This window comes from Borostomias antarcticus (assembly GCF_949987555.1).
Source record: "Borostomias antarcticus genome assembly, chromosome: 22".
Taxonomy (NCBI): Eukaryota; Metazoa; Chordata; class Actinopteri; order Stomiiformes; family Stomiidae; genus Borostomias; species Borostomias antarcticus.
This window is the reverse complement of record NC_140255.1, coordinates 10,829,542-10,849,121: the sequence shown is the minus strand read 5'-3', so window position 1 is coordinate 10,849,121 and position 19,580 is coordinate 10,829,542. Positions and strand designations below refer to the sequence as shown.

At 42.1% G+C, this 19,580-nt stretch overlaps 2 protein-coding genes across 2 annotated transcripts; both read left to right on the top strand.

Annotated features, from left to right (window-relative positions):
• Positions 1-849: 849 nt before the first annotated feature.
• On the top strand, positions 850-5,884 carry uros (uroporphyrinogen III synthase; the record flags this gene model as incomplete). The annotated part of the gene is made up of 9 exons (XM_084455965.1): positions 850-912; positions 1,490-1,573; positions 1,688-1,784; positions 3,886-3,960; positions 4,686-4,760; positions 4,871-4,954; positions 5,083-5,168; positions 5,278-5,376; positions 5,505-5,884. 9 exons carry the CDS (start codon positions 850-852, stop codon positions 5,625-5,627), a joined length of 786 nt encoding a protein of 261 aa, XP_084312091.1. The 3' UTR covers positions 5,628-5,884.
• A 551-nt stretch (positions 5,885-6,435) lies between these two features.
• On the top strand, positions 6,436-10,243 carry mmp21 (matrix metallopeptidase 21; the record flags this gene model as incomplete). Its single annotated transcript, XM_084456057.1, has 7 exons — positions 6,436-6,588; positions 6,750-7,704; positions 8,104-8,243; positions 8,413-8,554; positions 8,695-8,952; positions 9,108-9,280; positions 9,938-10,243. 7 exons carry the CDS (start codon positions 6,436-6,438, stop codon positions 10,241-10,243), a joined length of 2,127 nt encoding a protein of 708 aa, XP_084312183.1.
• Between the last annotated feature and the right edge of the window lie 9,337 nt (positions 10,244-19,580).

The window sequence follows — 19,580 nt, the reverse complement described above, 5'->3', positions numbered from 1 at the left end:
TTTTAAGACAATGATGCTACTAAGTGATTTTAGTTTAATTTTGAAAGTAGGGTATGTCATGATCCAAGAGGTCCTAGAAAAATATATAGATAGATATAGATATTTGTAGCCTAGCTAAATAACTCCCCGCCGATTGCAACGTTGGTTTTAGCCATGCAGCTAGCTCGTGGAAGCCGAGGTACTGTAGCGAATTACTTGTTTGTTAACAATATTTCCCACTAGGATCAAATTATTATTGGCTGTAAATTGTGAGCTCAGTAGTTTAACATGAAAACTGTTTCCATAGCATCGTTTATTCAGCTACAAAATGAAGCTAAGTTGTCTGTTGACAGATGACAGCTCCATTGCAAACAATAGCTGTGCATACTGCAGCACCGCGTATATTTACTGACTCAAAAGGATATAAGGCAGAGAATAACAAAAGGCAGTAGGCTCAATTGTTACAGTGCTTTGGCTTAACCCCCCACATTATAACCCTACACTGCCTACATGTTATCCAATCAGACCTCAGGCACTGAGCTCTACCTGGCTACACTTGATTTTGTTTCTCTATGGGTTGTTACTGTTTGTGATGTTAATTAGATATCCAGATATGATGACTCATCACTGTTATCAGTAGGTAACATATGTCAGCCATTGGGTGTAGCTTACAGAGCTAGCTGTGCCTCATTCACGCCTCAAACGAATGAAAGGCCACCTTACTGTAGCCTATGGCAGTTCTCCTTAGCCAACTGAATGGGTCCTCTGCATTTACACACGTTATCCTGACTGCCTTTTGACAGAAACACCCATCCATCTGTCCATATTGCAGAGCTGTCTAGACTTGTTGTTGTTTAGACTTCTGTCAAGATGCACGTGCTGCTTTTGAAAGAATCAAGAGAGGGAGACTCTAGACCGGATCCATACATCCAGGTATAGGTATATCTTTTTCTTTCTTTTTTTAAATGTCAAGCTCAAAAGTTGTCACACATTTACCCTCAGAACAAAAGAATACTTCATAAAGAACACATAAAGCAGGTGCGTAGGAAAGGGGTAAAAAGTTGCAAAAAATATCCCGCACACTGTCTAACTTGCGATTCAGGTTTATGTTGTAACGTTTCGGTAGGCTACTAGACCTTAATCAGACAAATAAAAAAAATGTCTGAGAAAGGTGTAGGAAACGTTACGATATTAAACCTGAATTGCAAGTTAGACAGTGTGTGGGATATTTTTTTTGTGCAACTTTTGACATATTTCCCTTCTAAAAGTGTTCAAGTAGATGAGGACTCGCACACCTCAAAATGTTTCAAAGAAAACTCCTTGGATAGACACGTATACATTCATTAAATGTTTAATTTTAAATGCTCATGGTGAAATACAAGTGCTCAAAAAGAAAAAGTGCTGACAAACGTTTTGGTCATGCGAGCATCATCAAGTGTCAAATCAAGTCAAAAAAGTGTAGCATTCAGGTGTCACACAGCAATCTGACATGGCCTCTTCATATTTACAGGAGTTGGCATCACATGGACATAAAGCAACCTTAATTCCAGCATTGTCTTTCAAGTTTGTATCTTTGAACACCTTGTCAGATAAGGTAAATACAATTTATGTTTAACGTGCATACATAACACATACTTTTTGTGTTAACAGTTTGTGTAGTTACTGTATGAGTCACATTTATAATTTCATCTGTCCATTTTATTTTCAGTTATTTCAGCCAGACAATTATGGTGGGCTCATTTTCACCAGTCCAAGGGCGGTGGAGGCTGTCAAAATGTGTCTCCAGGCAGAGGAAAGAAGGGAAGGTAGGTTGACTTGTCTTGTACCACGTCACCTTATATTTACATTGGAAAAGTAAATGATTACGGTATTGCCTTTCACGTTTATATTACTAATTTGCTTCTCATGTTTATACTGTACTTTGGGGCCTATCTGGGAGCATTGTATGAGGCAACTGTTTTCTTAGTTATAGTCCCTTTGTGGATCCAGTAGATGTCAGCAGAGGCCTGGTCAGACATGACCCAATCTCTGATAATTGCCCCCCACCCAATGAAATTGAGTACATTTTGCTTTGTACATAAAAAACGATGGTGCCTCAGTAAAAGTATGGTCTATTCTACTCAAGAGCTTAAGTCTATATTTTTTTTTTTTAATCCACAGAGTTCAGGGCTTGAGGTGTTTAGAAGCTCCTTTGGTGCTTGTTCTTAAGATTATCATAGGTTAGTTTCAGGGCTAGGTGCATTGTGGGTACAATTATCATTAGTTATAGTCGTTATATTCATAGATCAGATGATTCTTATTTAGGTAGCTTGATCATGTTGGATAGACCAGAGAGAGTTTGGCATGGTCATATTATGTTTTCCAACTGTGAATAAGTTAGTCATGTGAGGTGGGGAGTCTGGTCAGACGGGTTTAGTCATAGACAGCTCCCTACGTCTGTGATGGAAGATTGGGCATGTGCTCAGAGGCTCGCTGACATTGTTACACGAGACAACCAGGAAATGCAATCAGATCTTTAATGTGGGAGATTTCTGGCAAGGCAGGTGGGAGAGGAAGCGGCTATCTGTGCAGGCCGACTAGGCGTGGCAGGGTAGGGTAGCAGGGAGACAGGGTAGTCTAGGCAGGGAGGCAGGCAGATCAGGGCAGGGTAGTCTAGGCAAGGTAATCTACTCAGGGAGGTCAGGGCAGGGTAGTCTAGGCAGGGAGGCAGGCAGATCAGGGCAGGGTAGTCTAGGCAAGGTAGTCTAGGCAGGGTACAGGGTTCTACAGTAGCTGAAGTGGAGGGTGTGACTCACTGAGTCTGTGGGCAATCTGCACTCGATAGAGACTGGAAGCACCGAGTACGAACGAAACACATACAGGCTCTGAAAGGGCTCAACATGTACAACCACCAGTTCAAATATTGTTCATCTAGCCCCCCCAGAACCAGAGATACGGGTATCGATCCGGCCACCATAGAAAATTAATGGAGAAATATATCCCAGTGGAATTTATCCCAATATTATAAGTCCCAATTTAATGGCGGTCAGTGGGTGGTTATTCTCCATGCTTATAATAACACTAAATCTAGCTGTACTCAAATTGTTTTTGTGTGGTAACATTCAGTAGGTATGTCCAGATGTATTCATTGGTGCCCCCCACTTGACATTTGGTCAATACCAACCGACTGCTAGATCCGCGAAGAAACTGGCCCAATATACTGTACATTTGCAACCTACAAAATCATACATCTAATGCCATTTTATCTATATTATGGCCATTTGAGACAAAATTGACTCCAAACTGCTTGAAACCAGGCTATATGGAGTCTGTATGCTGAGACAAATCCGATGATGTCCACCTCAACATTTGGTTGATTTTACTGACCTTTAGATTGACGAGAAGACGACCAATGGGCATTTGCAACCTAAACACAGGTTGCAAGTGGGATACACAACTGAATGGGAGTCAATGGGGTGGTTATGCTGGGGTGCCAATAATGAGACGACATCAACTCAAAACAGCTCCTGTTTGGGCTTGCTGGATTCTGTGGGCCGAAAAGAATTCAAACATTGCCCTCTTGACGTTTGCTGTCCCTGAATGTTAGATTGCTGAATAGAGTGGGATATGCTCCCAACTGAATGGGAGTGAATAGGCTTCTTTTTTTTTTTGCTGTTTCCTGGATTTCCAGAATTGAAAGAAAGTGCTCAGGGGCCCTTCTACTTTCCACACGGAGTTTAGAGCTCCAGGAATTCAATACTCTGCACATAAAAATAACAGCGCTTAAAACATTATATTCATATTCATGAAGAAAATATCACGTTTTCACTCCTTCATTACCAGAAAGGAACATGCATCATGGGTGGGGGACGACATGTTTACTGTTTACATCTGGCTTGTTGACCTCTGATATGGGATCTTTTTCAGAGTGGTACAGTTCCATAAAAGACAAATGGAATGCAAAGTCCATCTACGTTGTCGGGAAGGCAACTGCAACTTTGGGTATGTCTTTGATAACCAAAATTCTGCAATTTGCTAGCATGCTGAGTAAATACATTCTCTCTAGTTTCTCCTCTATATCAGTCACAATACCCTGCTAACTGAAGCAGCGAGGCACCTGGATGTCACAGAAATGTGTCAACGATGCGATCGCCAGCCTGTATTCACCTGGAAATGAGTTTTCCACAAGTGACAGTTTACTGTGATAGCCCTTCTTGCAACTAGTCTTTTGTCTTGAGACAATAGGCAGGTGCAGCGCTCTCTTGTCATCGGCAGCTGACTAATCCTTCCACATCTGTGTAGTGAATGGAAATAAGACGGTTAGTCTGATGAAGAGCTTTGCTCGAAACGTCACACGTTTGATTCAGGTACAATAAATGCCTTAAACATGGAGCCCAGCAGTGTGCGAGTCCGCTCTTTTTCGATATCTCTTGGTTTGGCTCGGCACCTGCCCTTTTTGGTTTATGGATGTGCATGTGTCACTCTGTATGAAAATAAGAGGGTTACATGGTCAGCACAGATTGTTTTCACAATGAAAAGTGCTTTATAAATAAAATGAATTATTATTATTCATTATTAGATATAATGTTATTAGATATAATGTTACACACATTGTAGTGTTATTATCTGCATAGCTCTGGGTTGCATAATAACAACCAAGGTTAACTCAGGCAAATCATATATTGAATTGTACTACAAAATGAAGTGCTTTATCATCTTTTTTTCAGTGCAAAATCTGGGTCTGGTTCCCCTGGGAGAAGACACGGGGACTGCAGATGTTCTTTCGCGACTCATCCTTGAAAGTAAGTCTCTATAATGTACCGTTTCATATACAGTAATATATAATGTTCTGTAGTAGATTGGATAGATGAAATCAGCTATCTAATGTTTATCTTACTCTTGTTTCATGTAGGGGAGGATACCAGCATATCACCACTCTTCTTCCCTTGTGGATCAATCAAAAGGGAAGTGTTGCCCACGGCTTTGAGGAAAAACGGTCAGTAACCATATTGTTATTGACCACTATGTAATTGTCCCATCTTATGTTGCAAGTTGTTATTTTGGGTCTAAGTACTTTTTAGAGTATCAAATATTGTTAGTGACATTTTATTTCATTGTTCATAGGAGTGCCTCTTGAGACACTGACAGTCTATCAAACAACAAAGTGTGCAGATCTGGAGAAGAATTTGAAAAACTATTACACAGAACAGGTTAGCTGAGCCCCCGCAAAATGCTTCCTTTACAAATGCTATCCTATAGCCTGTCAGGATATAGATGTAGTAATACCCATGTTATATGTTTTTTTATGTGGACACGTAGGGTGTCCCGGCCAGCATTGCTTTCTTCAGTCCATCTGGAGTCAGGTTTTGCCTTGATGTGGTTCGAAGACTGTCAGGTGAACAGCTAAATCAGATCAAGGTACATCATCCTCAGAAATACTCAAATACAGAATACCAACTATGATGTCCCTGTTCTGTTTTTCCAGTCCATCGTTTTAACCTGCAGTGTGATGCTACAATGCTGAGTTGCACTGTTTTCTTATCCAGTTTGCAGCTATTGGGCCTACTACAGCAGACACCATGACAGCAGAAGGACTATCAGTCAGCTGTTCTGCAGAGAAGCCAACAGCTGAACACTTAGCCGCTGGGATAGCAAAGTCTCTAAAGTAACTGACCACCAGCCTGAAAACCTTGAAACCATCATCAATCGTCCTCAGTAATCAATCAATTAATCATCAATCCCTTTCTGCATTCATATTCTGATCTTTTTCAGAAGAAAATTCTCATTTGATGATTTTGTTTATGATTGAATGATTTATGTATGTTCCTATTGTCCAATGTTTTTTCATCTTATTATCTTGCACTAAGGCTTCTATCTGTGGGGCCTATATTTATTTGTTACGCTGGTAGCCTAGGCTACTGTATGTTTTGCACTGTTTATTTTAATGCTTTAAACTGTTGTGAACACTGAATGTTTAAGATTGAAGTTATGTCCATGTTACTCTTTAAAATATATTTCGAAAATAAAAGGAGCAATGGAGTCCATGATACAGCTGTTTGGTTGACGGATCTTTATGACTTTGACTGATGTGTGAAATGGTCAGGGGGTGCGGCGCGCGTCACCGTCACAGCAGGTGCGTCTCTGAGGACAGATGTCGCGTGGCTGTACGGATGAAAGAGAAGCCATTCTTCTCACTTATAAAACGATCTGCATCCATTCATAACCAGTAAACCGTGAAAGACACGTCTCGTGTACTTCACTTTGGATGTCAACACTTGCAGACTTTTAACCCAAGTTTACTTTTTGCACCATAGTGACTATTTTCGAGTGAAGTGCGGGCCTATTAACGTGTTTCAGAGAAAGGTAGGCCTAACTCTTTGGGGCGTGGTGTATTAAGGGGGTATTTGAAGGCACAGAGGCTCGTAACTTCACCACTTGCTCCAGTAGTAGCCCATCTCTATCTAAGCTCCTATCACGATGCTGACTTTTATCCAGCTGATAACCTACTTAATTTTGACGAGCATTAACTCCATTGATGCAGAGAAACTCTTCCACAGTCGGGATCATTCAGATGTTGAGATTCCTGCTTCTCACCAAGCTGAACTCATAACTGATACGGACACTGCAGAGGTAAAATACACATTTTAATTAATTAATTAATTGATTAATTAGTTACACAGGCTATATTAGCCTATGTGGACGTTTTGTGTAAAATTAAATGAAATTGATACAAGTTCAATTCTCATTCTCGCATAGACGGGGCCTTATGTCATTCCATGCCGTTTCTTTAGCTGTTTCTCTCCAGGTATGGCTTCATAAAGCCAGTGAATTGGGAGGAGATCCAGTTTCAACCAAGTGATATTTCTGTCAGTGAAGACTTTGTTGGCGATTATGACCTTCAATCCATCGTCCAGGAAGGAGGCTCTGTGTCCCATCCTGGGAGTGATGAGGATGCGGACAGAGCCACAGAGGGACAGGAGTTTGCCGCGGCCCTCAGGGACTTCCAGAGGGTGTCAGGTCTGCCTGTTACAGGGGTGTTTGATGATGCCACCAAGGCTGCCATGAACAAGCCTAGATGTGGAGTCCCAGACCAGGAGAAAGAACCAGATGACCCCCCTGGGCCCAACCCCACTAGCTCAGCAATTTGGAACAGCACATTAATACCAGATATACTTGAGAATGCTCTCAGCAACACTTCTGATGAGACCATCAGTAACCAAACACAAAATGACATCAGTGGCACTGTCAATGGCACTGATTACTTCGGGGGAGACAACAAATTCAGTGACATATTTAACGACACTGCCAACATGTTCAGTGACGATTCCAATGCCACTGGAGATATCTTCACAGATCAGTTATACACCGTTGATCACAATGGTAATAACACTGTTAAAAACAGTGAAAACGCCACAGATAGTCGCACGGTTAATGACACCGTCGGCACCACATCGCACCAACAGCTGAGTCCCACGCTCACGCGTAGAAAACGTCATCTGGCCACACTCCTGTCCAAGCGCAGGCAGAAGAGAGAGGTTGGCAAGTGGGGATACATGGCCTTCTCCAAGACCGTGCTGAGGTGGAGGCTCATAGGAGAAGGCTACAGCAGTCAGCTGTCCATCGACGACCAGAGGCACATCTTCAGACTGGCCTTCAGGATGTGGAGCGAGGTGTCTCCTCTGGAGTTTGTGGAGGACGCACGCTCTCCCCTGGACGACATTGATATCAGGCTCGGCTTCGGAACAGGTCTTAACCTAGTACATTTTCACATACAAGGAATTTAATTTGGTGGAGGGTGCACAGGTTACTTGCATGTATAAAAAAGAAGCAACAAAATAAGTTAAACATAATTAAAAAAATATATACACAATAGAAGTGCAATACCAAGGCTAGTATAAGGCTATACGTGTTTATACATAAATTCTAGACTCTGTTAGTTTATATGTACATGAATTAAAAGGTTAATGTGTTAAATACAAATGGGAAATGACCAGATATCTGTAGTCCAGTGATGAGTAAAGTGAACATTCAGCGCAGCTAGCAGGCAGACTGTTCATTCTTGTGATACATGTCAACTAGATACTATGGATGATGACCTCAGTAAACATTTTGTGTAATTACTGTCTCCCCATGATTACTATACAGGGAGACACTTAGGATGCAACCAGAAGTTTGACGGCACTGGCCGAGAGTTTGCCCATGCCTGGTTCCTGGGAGACATCCATTTTGATGATGATGAGCATTTCACGGCGCCCAACACCGGTAGTGGGATCAGCCTCCTCAAAGTGAGTGAAGTATTACAGCATAGTTAGCTAAATCTGACTAGGTTTTACTAAGACACAGTAAAAGGGTTTCTCCATAATTGTGCCATATAATGTCATTGTCAGTAGTAGGGGCACTAGGAGAAGTGACAGTTAAGCCTGAATGCCCCCCCCCCCCCTTTGTCTTCCTCAGGTGGCAGTGCATGAGATAGGCCATGTCCTGGGTCTGTCTCACATCTACAGGACGGGCTCCATCATGCAGCCCAGCTACCTCCCCCAGGAGGCGAGCTTCGAGATCGACTGGATGGACAGGAAGGCCATACAGCACCTTTACGGTAGTTAGGCTAATTGAAAGGCGTGATTACACAGCACCACCCAGTGGCCGAGTTTAGTTCAGCAATCTATGCTCGTCATTGCAGTACATTGCAGTAAGCTACAGAATATCCTCTTTTCATGTGTGTTTTTTTTTCATCAGGTGACTGCAGTGGCCGTTTCAACACAGTGTTTGACTGGATCAGGAAGGAGAGAACGTCATACGGCGAAGTGGTCATCCGCTTCAACACCTACTTCACGAGGGACAGTTGGTACTGGCTATATGAGAACCGGAACAACCGCACGCGCTACGGGGACCCTGTGGCTCTACAGGTGGGCTGGCACGGCATACCCACGGGTGGCGTGGACGCATACGTACACGTGTGGTCCAGGAAAACCGACGCCGTCTACTTCTTTAAAGGTATCAACAGCCCCCCCCCCCTCCCCCCGCCATTGTCAGGTCCCCAAAAAAAACTGCATTAGGTTAGCACATTCAGCTAGTATGAAATGGTAAGCTACTGTATACTGATGTCATGTGACTGACCCATGCCGGATGGATTCTCCCGCTGTGGACAGGCACTCAGTTCTGGAGGTATGACAGTGACAATGACCAGGCGTTCACGGAGGACCCCGAGGGACACCGCTACCCCAGACCCATCTCAGCAGGCTTCCCTGGGGTGCCCAGTCCCATCGACACAGCCCTCTATGACAGGAGGGACTCGCACATCTACTTCTTCAAGGGCACTCATGTAAGAACAACACCTTCCTCACCACTGTCGAACAATGAAACCAGTGCCTTTTATATCAATACAAACTGTATTAATGAGGAAGTTGCAACAACTTGTTAAAGGTGCAGTATGCAGTTTGGCTCAGAAACACTTTTTGTTATAAAAACGACTGTTATATTTTTTTGTAATTCTCATAAAATCGTGACAGCAATCAATAAATAAAGTGCTCTGACACTAAAATTAAATAAATACCTAATCTGTGGAGGTCATAGGACTGTGTGTCCAATCATTTTGAGTTGCCAACTTGAAATGATTGGATGGCTTACCTACCTGTCAACCTACTTACCTGCCAGTTACCTGCTACATGTTTCATTTGTTTTCCCCAAGTTTGGAGGAGTGGCTTTGGAGGGAGAGCTCTGAAAGTAGGGGCGGGGATTTTGTCGGTTACATTTTTCAAAATCTTTCAAAAAACTTTCCTAACTCTAACAGGAAATCACAAACCTTATACTGCACCTTTAAGAGGCTCAACAGCACACATCAGCATATTGCAATAGCCTCAGAGTTTTGCTCTTGTAAATTGATTATTTGCCAGCTTGCTACTAGAGAATCAATTGTATGCCAGATAGACTCAATTTAATATTTAGCTGTTCTTTAGAATAAACAAATCTGTTCCAACAGGTGTACGCATTTGACGTGAAAGCTTACCGCCTGGCACGTGGCTTTCCCAGAAAGATCACAGATGTGTTCCCGCCGGTAGTCACTGGTGACCATCCAGATGGTCACATAGATGCAGCTTACTTCTCCTACACGCACAACGCCATCTTCCTGATCAAAGGCACACACTTTTGGAGGGTGGTGGGCAGCAGAGACCGCTGGCGCCGACCCTCGCTACCACACAACGGCCTGCTGCCCGCCAAGGAAGTGGGCCAGCACTGGTTTGACATCTGCAACGTTCACCCCACAGCTCTCAGACTGTCCCGCTGAGCACAGAACTTAATCGTTTACACATCTTTAGTAAACTCAGTGTACATGCTGTTGTAAAACTGAATGTTCATTTTCTGCGCCAAAATGTTTTTTGGGGTGGTGCAATTTACCCCCTGGGATTTGAGTTTGAGTTTATTTAATTCACAATCGCAGTTTACACTGAAAAAGATTACAAAAGTAGTTAATCTAAAATGATACACATATTAAAAGACAAAATAAATAAATAAATAAATAAAATACAATAAAAACTGACATTACACATTATCACAAAAAAAGACCATCCAGACATAAAACGCAAAAACATGTCACAGTATACACACAGAGATCTATACACACAGACTCACAATCAATCAATAATCAATAAAGTACTACTACTACCACTACTACTATTTATGAAAACACATTGACCAAAACAATTATGATCTGACCATACACCATACCATTTTACACACAGTTATAGCTAACACAGCTGGGTTGCTGCTGTCCTCCCACAATAAGAAGAGCAATATTGAGAACTATCACACAATGTTTTCATCTTTCAAGCCACAAATGTTCCTGACCACTGGCTCAGACTGTATTAAAGAGTGCATTAGTGATATTGCTTGATTATGGCTGTAGTGAATGTTGTTAATTGTATGTGCCATTAATGTCCAAATATGAAAATATTAGTAATACTGAAAATACTGATTAATATTTTTGACCAAAACAGTTATTTGTTGGCTGAGGACAACCTTTCCGTAATTAGATTATTTTGAAGATAGCATCTTCTGTATCTACTAATAAAAGGTTTGTGTTGTCATGATTCATAATTCATCTCGGTTTTGGATGACGAAACGATGACATGGCTCCAGGAGGTGTGCTTGGATATATAGCCCGGGTTCGGGGTGGTAAAAGGATAGCCCCTCGGCCCCGAGCCTGGGGAGCAGAGGACAACACAACACCTAACCCGCATGAAGAAGAAGAAGTACGCCATATCAATTTCAATATCTTTTTTGCACCATCTTCACAAGGGAATTATATTCATAATATTACTCTCACTCTTCGATCCTCACTCAATTCACTATTCTCTTCCTTTCTTAGCTTTTCTTATTATTCCATATCAATTTCAACTATTCATATTAAATTGTATGGTTATTTAGTATGATCAAAGCTATCTCAGATAAACATTCAAACCACACACTTTCTTTAGGAGATGAGGCCTACCATATCTAGTTCTATTACATTATATTCATAAGCATTAAATGACAACATTACAAGAATACAAATACCATGTAGCCTATCTTCTGGAATATGCAATTGGGTGGCCATATGTCTCTATGGCAACAGAGCAAATTCAGAATCTGCTGTCTATGCATTGGTTACCCAAACAAACAAAATGACAGCAAATACACCACATCTGTAAACAATTTCATAAATTATGTATTTTGGTTAGTTTCCTCACTCAGATTCAGGATGATGGCGACACCACCACAAGCACTGGCTCTATGTTTTCTCCACAATTCAAGCAGCGGTTTACATAAAGGTAGCCTGCCCTATGATTTTCACAAACACAGAACAGCTGGGATGGTTAGCTACATCTTGATCACCTGAGACACATTCACAAATAAAACCCACTACAATGTTTTTTTTTCTTCTTCTTTTTGACTTTTCTCTGTCACAAAACAGGAAAGAGAGAATCCTTATTCAGCCCACGATAACTGATGCTTTACTAAGCAGTACTGAGGTGTTTGATGCAGTAAGTCTTTAAAACAATATTAATTTCCTTTAAAATCCATGCTATTCATCTCCCTAAAATCAATAGACAGAGAAGCCTAGGGCATGGTATATTCATTGTCTCTCCATTCAGGGTTTAGGGTTTTAGAGGTTGCCATGAGATAAGAAACAGAACTACACCCACTTCTACCTTTGGCCTCAGAGCAAAGGAGGCAATGTGGGGGAGGGGTCTATGACCCGGTATCCTATCAGATGGACTACCTAGGCAGCCAGGACCAAAAGAGCTCAGCTGGTCTGATGCAGAATCCCCGCTTTCACAGAAACCACCTGGAGAGGTCAACCATCACCTCTGATGCTGCTTCTTAATTGAGGAGGAATGTATTGTGGTTTGGCACCCATTACACTTGTAGTGATAGAACACCCCTCACTGTCCTATCACCAACTGGCTCTACTCCCACTATGTTAGGTGAAGAGTTCTGTCACTAAAACCTGGAGGTGTTGGAAGAAATATGGTCGATCCAGACAGTAATATCTATGCTACTACCCTTCTTTTACTATCTGCAATGTTGATATGACTTAGAAAGGTACACTAAATTGCATCCAACCGAAAATAAATAAATGCAGATCGAAGAGAGACCCAACGAGGGATGAATCCTATTTGGTAATGCTGTTTCATTTTAGCCCAACAATTGAACATGCTGCGAAGAAACAGACATTGATTCAGTAATCAATACTTTATTTGAGCACTCTCCTATTAATTCACCTCATCTTAAAAGATTAGGCTCCTGGTGGGCTCCAGATAACTGCCATTGTACTCCAGGCGCTCCATAGGCCTTTATTAATAAATTGAAGCAGAAATCAATTACAAGCAGAGCTACAAAATTACATGGTAAGTGGAGCCTGAGAGAAGGATGTTGGGAGAAAATTGCGATGCGTTTGCTACTGCAGAAGCCCCCTCTCTGTCCAGACATTTCCAGCATACTAATCAATTCTCTTATTAATCTTCCTTTGTTGAAAATGTGCTTGTTTTCCTTAGTCAATACTCAGAAGAGCTTTGTAATTTTCATGGTATGTCATGGGACATGAATGAACAAGTAGAAGGAGAAATTATTTTTTGCTTCAAAGGTCACCCTACTTAAAATCAGTTAATGCCCACTCACGGATTTGGTCCTATGGTGTGGGATTAGTGGAATATTAAGTAGCATTACTATAGCCCTGGATATGACTGGAGATGAACTCACTTAGATTTACTTGGAATTGTTTTGCAGTCGTTTATTCTGTTGCATATCATAGTAGGTGTGGTAGACGCCTCTTTGGGACTTATCTGTCAGCAGAAATGATTCATTAACTTTCATCAGACACTAATCAAAACTTTGGACAGTATATCCCAAGTCCTGGACTCTGTGACCGAGAATGAGTGCCTCATTGTAGATACCCTGAGGATGTCCATGAATGGATCACAAATGTGCACTCTTGCACAAACACGCCATCATCACAGAGGCTGGGGCTCCAATAACATGGGCCCCTCACGTGAATAAGGTTAGGAGGAATCAGACCAGCCCCACTGAAGGAGCCACTGCCATGGCAGAGAGGGCACCTCCTTACTGGGGTAGGCCAACCAGCAAGCCCCCTGGGAGCGCCCTCAGAGGGAGAGAAAAGAACGGTAACACATTAGTATAACAAAAACCCAAGCCTGTGGAGACTGCAAATAACTTGAGGTGCAGTTGTCTCATCTCGACAGCAGTGGGGGAATGGAACGTTTGGAATAAATCACGAGTGCTATTATCTTATCCCGGAGGGGCGTTTGGTGTGTGTGCAGTGCCCGTGGGGTTCCTGTTCAACAGATGTGTACATGCTGAAGACAGTGCATTGCATTTGAATGTGCTGTAGATTCTCATCAGTCACCTGGAGCATCTTGAGATTAAACATGTAGGCTTACAGCACCGATCAGGCTCGCTCTTTAAAACATTCACCAGGGAAACGGCAAGGCCTGTATTTTTGCTCCAGATTCATGCTGGCTTGCTATTCCTTTTGTATGGACATACTTCCCATGCTTTCTGTATAGACATTTCCACCATGAATAAGTAAGTACTGTAAGATTTATCCTGATAATAAGAATGGTTATCCAGGACATGTGGAGCAGGTTGAATGTCTTTTTTGTCTTAGATAGATAGATAGATAGATAGATAGATAGATAGATAGATAGATAGATAGATAGATAGATAGATAGATAGATAGATAGATAGATAGATAGATAGATAGATAGATAGATAGATAGACAGGGAAGAACATACATACATACATACATACATACATACATACATACATACATACATACATACATACATACATACATACCATACATACATACATACATACATACATACTACGTGTCTTTTACAGATGTGCCCTGTTTACAAACAACATATACAGTAGCAGCGCATAGAACAGTGACAGCGTGCAGACCGCACTGACAATGTACAAACGTACAAGCAACGTATACAGTAATACAGTAACAGAAAACGAAAAGTAGTGACACCGTATAGGGGTACGGATTAGAATAATAATTATAATTATTCATTATAATTATTATTAAAAATCATTATATTATTATTATTAATAATAATAATAATAATAATGACAGGACCTCAAGGGGTCTTTAATGTAAGTGATACAGACGTGAGCGGCAACACAACACACAACACACACATGCAACTTCAGGGGTCGCGGAATTTGCCCTTGGCATTTTCCCATCCAAGCTGTCCTTCTCCAGGGGAAGCCAGTAGCAGTGGGCAGCCTCGTCAGTGGCGCCCGGGGACCAAGTCCAAGTGCTCAGTCCAGGTCCTGGTCAGACAGGACTGAAGAGTATCTGTTCTTCTGCATGTTTTTTGTATTGGGTTCTTGGGAGGAAAACCCTTACGAACACTGGGAAAACATGCAAACTCTGCACAGAAAGCATGGTTGCCATGGGAAGAATGGTTAGCTTTTGTTAGATATTAAATTGGTGAACTGCTGTATAAGATACCATTACAGGCTTGCACTGAAAATGTTCTCTCATCATTTCTTTCAACCAAGATCCCTTGCAACAAGAGGACAGGAGTGAGCTGGGGATCTTTGCAGCATGAAATAGAAAAATACCCAGAAATGGGAACAATCACATTACTTCAATGGTATTGATCAGTTGCCATGGAGAGGACTCATGAGGATGCGATGCCTTCCCGCCTCCCACGCCTGATCTCATTGGTGTACCTTGATATTCCACCGTATTCTAGTCCCTCCCCACGAGACACTGGTGAGTGTCCTTCATGCCCCCGTCCCCACTTTGAGATTCTATTCCATTTATGATGCCCTTGTCTTGTCAACCTGGAGGTCTAATGCAGTTATGGTGTTTCCAAGTGGATAGATCTTGGTTCATGTTTCACCCTCTTTGACCTCAGTTGTGATGTCTTGTCTTGAATTGGTTGAAGTGGGTGTATTGGGGATATTGGTTTGTAATGCAGAACCAGGTATAGTCTGTGACATTGAGAGTGCAGAAATATGAACTCGTTACACCCATCCTTCATTCACTGCCCTGGCCTCCAGTCTCTTCTAGGATTGAATACAAAATCTCCCCACTAACTCAGTGCATCCACGGCAATGTCGCCACACACACACCCCACCCTAAAGGAACTGCTTACCCCTCAAACCTCCTCACGAAACAAACCTTCTCTCTGAAAACCTTCTCCTTCCCTCCAAGACTAAGCTCTGCACTGTGGGGGGTCGAGCTTTCCACTGGGCCGCTCGCCGTCTGTGGAGTCCTCTCCCTGACCCCCTGAGAGTACCACAGACTGCTGATGCCTTTAAAAAGGACTCACTTTATTTATCTGTTTTCATGCTTTTTTAATGCTTCTCTGTTTTTATTCTCATGTTTTGGTCTCGCTCTTTGAGTTTGAGATTTGTTTAGAATGTAAAGTGCATTACAAATAAAGATGTATTATTATCGTCAAACACATGCTGTAAGTGCCAGTGTGTTCATATCATAAAACCGTGTGTGTAGCTGCTGATTCTGTCATGTAAACAGCATTTGATGTTGCTACATTGTCATTTAGCAAGGACCTTCTACTTGTATTGACTTTGAGCTTTGTATTTGAGGAGTTTACATGCATAAAGTTCTGATATTTTTACTGCAAGTCGATGTAGACTCAAGATGATGATGAATAGTGAATTGTTCCCCATGCAGAGAGAATCTGAGAGGCCGTGAGTGAATCTGTCTCCATCTATTTAAGACCAGTTCTGATGAGACAGTGATACACCCAGGAGCCAGCAGAGGGCAACTACAACACATAGATGGATTTGTGTGTGAAACTGAAAATCTGTCCTTCACAGTGATATGGTATAATCAATTTATCCAGCGTGTATAGACAAATGTATTCAAATGGCAACATTGTTATTGCTGTTAGAAGAAAATAGTGCATCTGAAGCTCGCTAGGGGCAAGGCCCTGGCCTACTATCTTCTTTTGTCTTATTCTGACATTTAATTAGAAACATACACAACAATATACATTGCAGTACAACAATTGATAAAAAAAAATAAGAATTTAAGAAAATAATAATATATAGGATAATTACAGTTAGAATAATTACAATGCAATAAAATCCATGAAACAAAACAAGTGCACTCCTTCCAATGTAGTTGCATCAATCACACTTATGACCATAGGGAACTGTTCTAACTTGAAAGAACTTGGGAGTTAATTCTAAGTCTGGAGATGTGGGGCGTGTAAAGAACAATCCCTATTGGATGTAACTACCTGCGCCCAATTAGTGTGATGACTACATGAAAATCTTTTAAAAAGAGTCCTTGTTAATCAATTCAAGATCTATGTGGCATGATAGAGCATATGATATAAGACCTTTCTATGCTCCAACCAGCTTACAAGCCGCAGGTAATATGGTGTCCATCTAACAGCGAAGACTCTCAGTCACTGATCCCATCTCAGCACAGTCATTCTAACTACTGTATGTGCAGGTCTCTGGCTGATAGCCTCGGCCTATAGCACAGTCAGAGGGAAATCAGCAGTGAAGTATTCTCCCCTCATAAGTGTCAAATGTGATGCTGTCATGGTGAGGAGAGCCTGTCAGGTGCTTTGATGACATATTAACATAAGTGTTTGTGGGAGGGTATTTACCCAGGTACACTTACAAAATGCTGTTTTTCTCCATGTCTCAGTGGAGGTTTTTGAAGGCTGAGCCAATCACAGATTCGACTGCCATACTAAAGAGTGTCTGGATCAACATTTTGCCCACGGTAATCAGTGTGGAATTCATTCGTCTCCTGAAAAATGGATTTGGAGCCGAAAGTTGTTTTGCGAATTAACTCTCCGTGGCATCATCAACTAGGCTTGTTTATAGTGATTCAAAAAGAGCTCTCTCTCTCTCTCCCTTGCCTCTCTTCATACCCCCAGATAAAGAAGTTAGGATTAAAGAAAAAACACTGACTGTCGCTGCTGACGGTCGCTGAATTTCACATTCAAATCAATATTTCAGAAGGTTTATCATCAAATACTTTCAAGCAAAGTGCTTCTTCTTCTTGAGGATCTTTAGTGTTGGAGAGGTAAATAGGATTTGGAGTTCACACATCTAGGCTTTTATGTAGCAGTGGGAGGAAGAAAGTGTGTGATAAAGAACATGTGAACCTGCCGGAGAAGCAGTCCTTCTGGGAGTACGCACTGGCTGCACATCATAGAACTCAGCACTCTCCCAAAGAACACCTGAAAACAGAATGTCTCTGCTTAATGGAAATCTTAATTGATTTTCTGCTCAGAGAAGTTAAATGTATCGAAGAGGCCTCATTCAAAATAAGGCAGACAAAAGCTCCCAGTGTAATTAAGTATTGTGTAGAAGACTCATGCATAATACAGTGTAGTTATCGACCAATCACCTAATAAGCAAATGTGTTGAACCTGGACTCAGAATTAATAGTCTAGTATTTATGTTTATTGGGCAAAATGACATGCTCCAGCCAATAGATATACAGACTTTACTATTTATTCTGAGTGACGGTGCTCTGCTTCTTCAACTATCTCCGGGCACCCTTTACTACTCTCAAATCCAGGAGTCGTGCGCACTTTTACGTTTCACCTAATCTTCCTACCATACCACGCTCTATAGAGTTGCCCCAATTTGTAGCATTGCAGTGTCTCCATATGTGCCAGTGGGAGAGGAGGATGGGGCTGACAGGGTTCGTCTGGCCCTCCGCAGGCTGAACCATGACCTCTGGCTCTGGAGGTCTCGCAGACAAAACCGCCCTCCACTGGTGATGTCAGTGTGAGTGACAGCTGTAGGTCAGGGGGAGGGAGTCGTCTGTCCCACGCATGACCACACAGAAATGACAGCCACCCGGCCGCCATTTTGACCCTGGGAAAGTGACAGGAAATGTGTGAGAGTTGGGCAGCTTTTGTCACAAAGAGGAGGGAGATTACGCAGAAAAACAGTGGACAGGGGACTGAAAATGTGTCAGAGAAATGCTTGGAAATGATAAGGCTATGTTCAACATGTCTCGTCTGCCTTCTTCATAACATATGTTAAGGCCTTAGGTAACATAGAAACACAATGGTCAATGGTCTGATTCTGGTTACGAAGGGAGATATTGTCTTCTTCAAATTACAGTGTATAGACCTTTTGACATGCACTGCATGTTCTGGCATCACAGGTAGAAAGGCACTTCTGGTTAAGTGCCTGATGCAGGGGAGGAATGATCACACCACCACTTTTCTCTGCATACTCGCCCTATGGCGGGGTGACTAGATGGGATTTGTGAACTATATTTGTTTTTTTCTCTGGAGTTAATAAACAGAAGGATTGAAAACGAAGATGGCTGCATTTTGTCCTTTTGAGCAGAAAACACACCTTCTTCTGAAAGTACTTGTAGATTCAGGAATTCATCAAGTGGCAGGGCTTTTGGTGTCGTCTTTTCTCTATCCATCCCTCCCTCTCTCATCCCCATTATACTCTGCTCAACTGCCCACCCCCCCCACCCCCACCCTACGTGCGTCTCTCTTTCACCCTTTCCTCTCCTGCCCCTCCTCCTCCATCTCTCCCATACCAGTCTCTACATCTCTTCCTCCCCCTCTCCCTCTCTCTATCACAGTAGCAGATGGGGTGAACTCAGGGGAAAGTTGGGTGGGTTTAAACCGTCTAAGGGGGGGAGGGGTGTTATAAGTGGCGGGCCGAACGCCAGTCTGCCTGTCCGGGCTTTCAGCAGACAACAGAAGCAAGGCTGGCTCTCTGAAAGCCTTGCATATTCTTTAAACACATTCGTGTGTCTGAAAATTCCACTTAGCATCTGATCACTAAAAGGACTACATTTTCCGTGTTACTTTGTGAACTAGCACTGTCTACATGCCAGTTTGGTTATTATAATGGACACGTATCCTAGGAGATTTTTCCCAGCAACCCCCAATGCATTGCCTTCTTTTGTTGTTTGATATATATATGAAAAGACAGTGGAGCTATCATGCATACAAATGCTATATTTAAAATTCCTAGGTGTGACAAATGATGGAATTAACTCTGCAGTCTGCAAACAATGTACAACACTTGCATTCTGATCATCTATGTTTTCTTAACAAAGCAGTGTGATAAA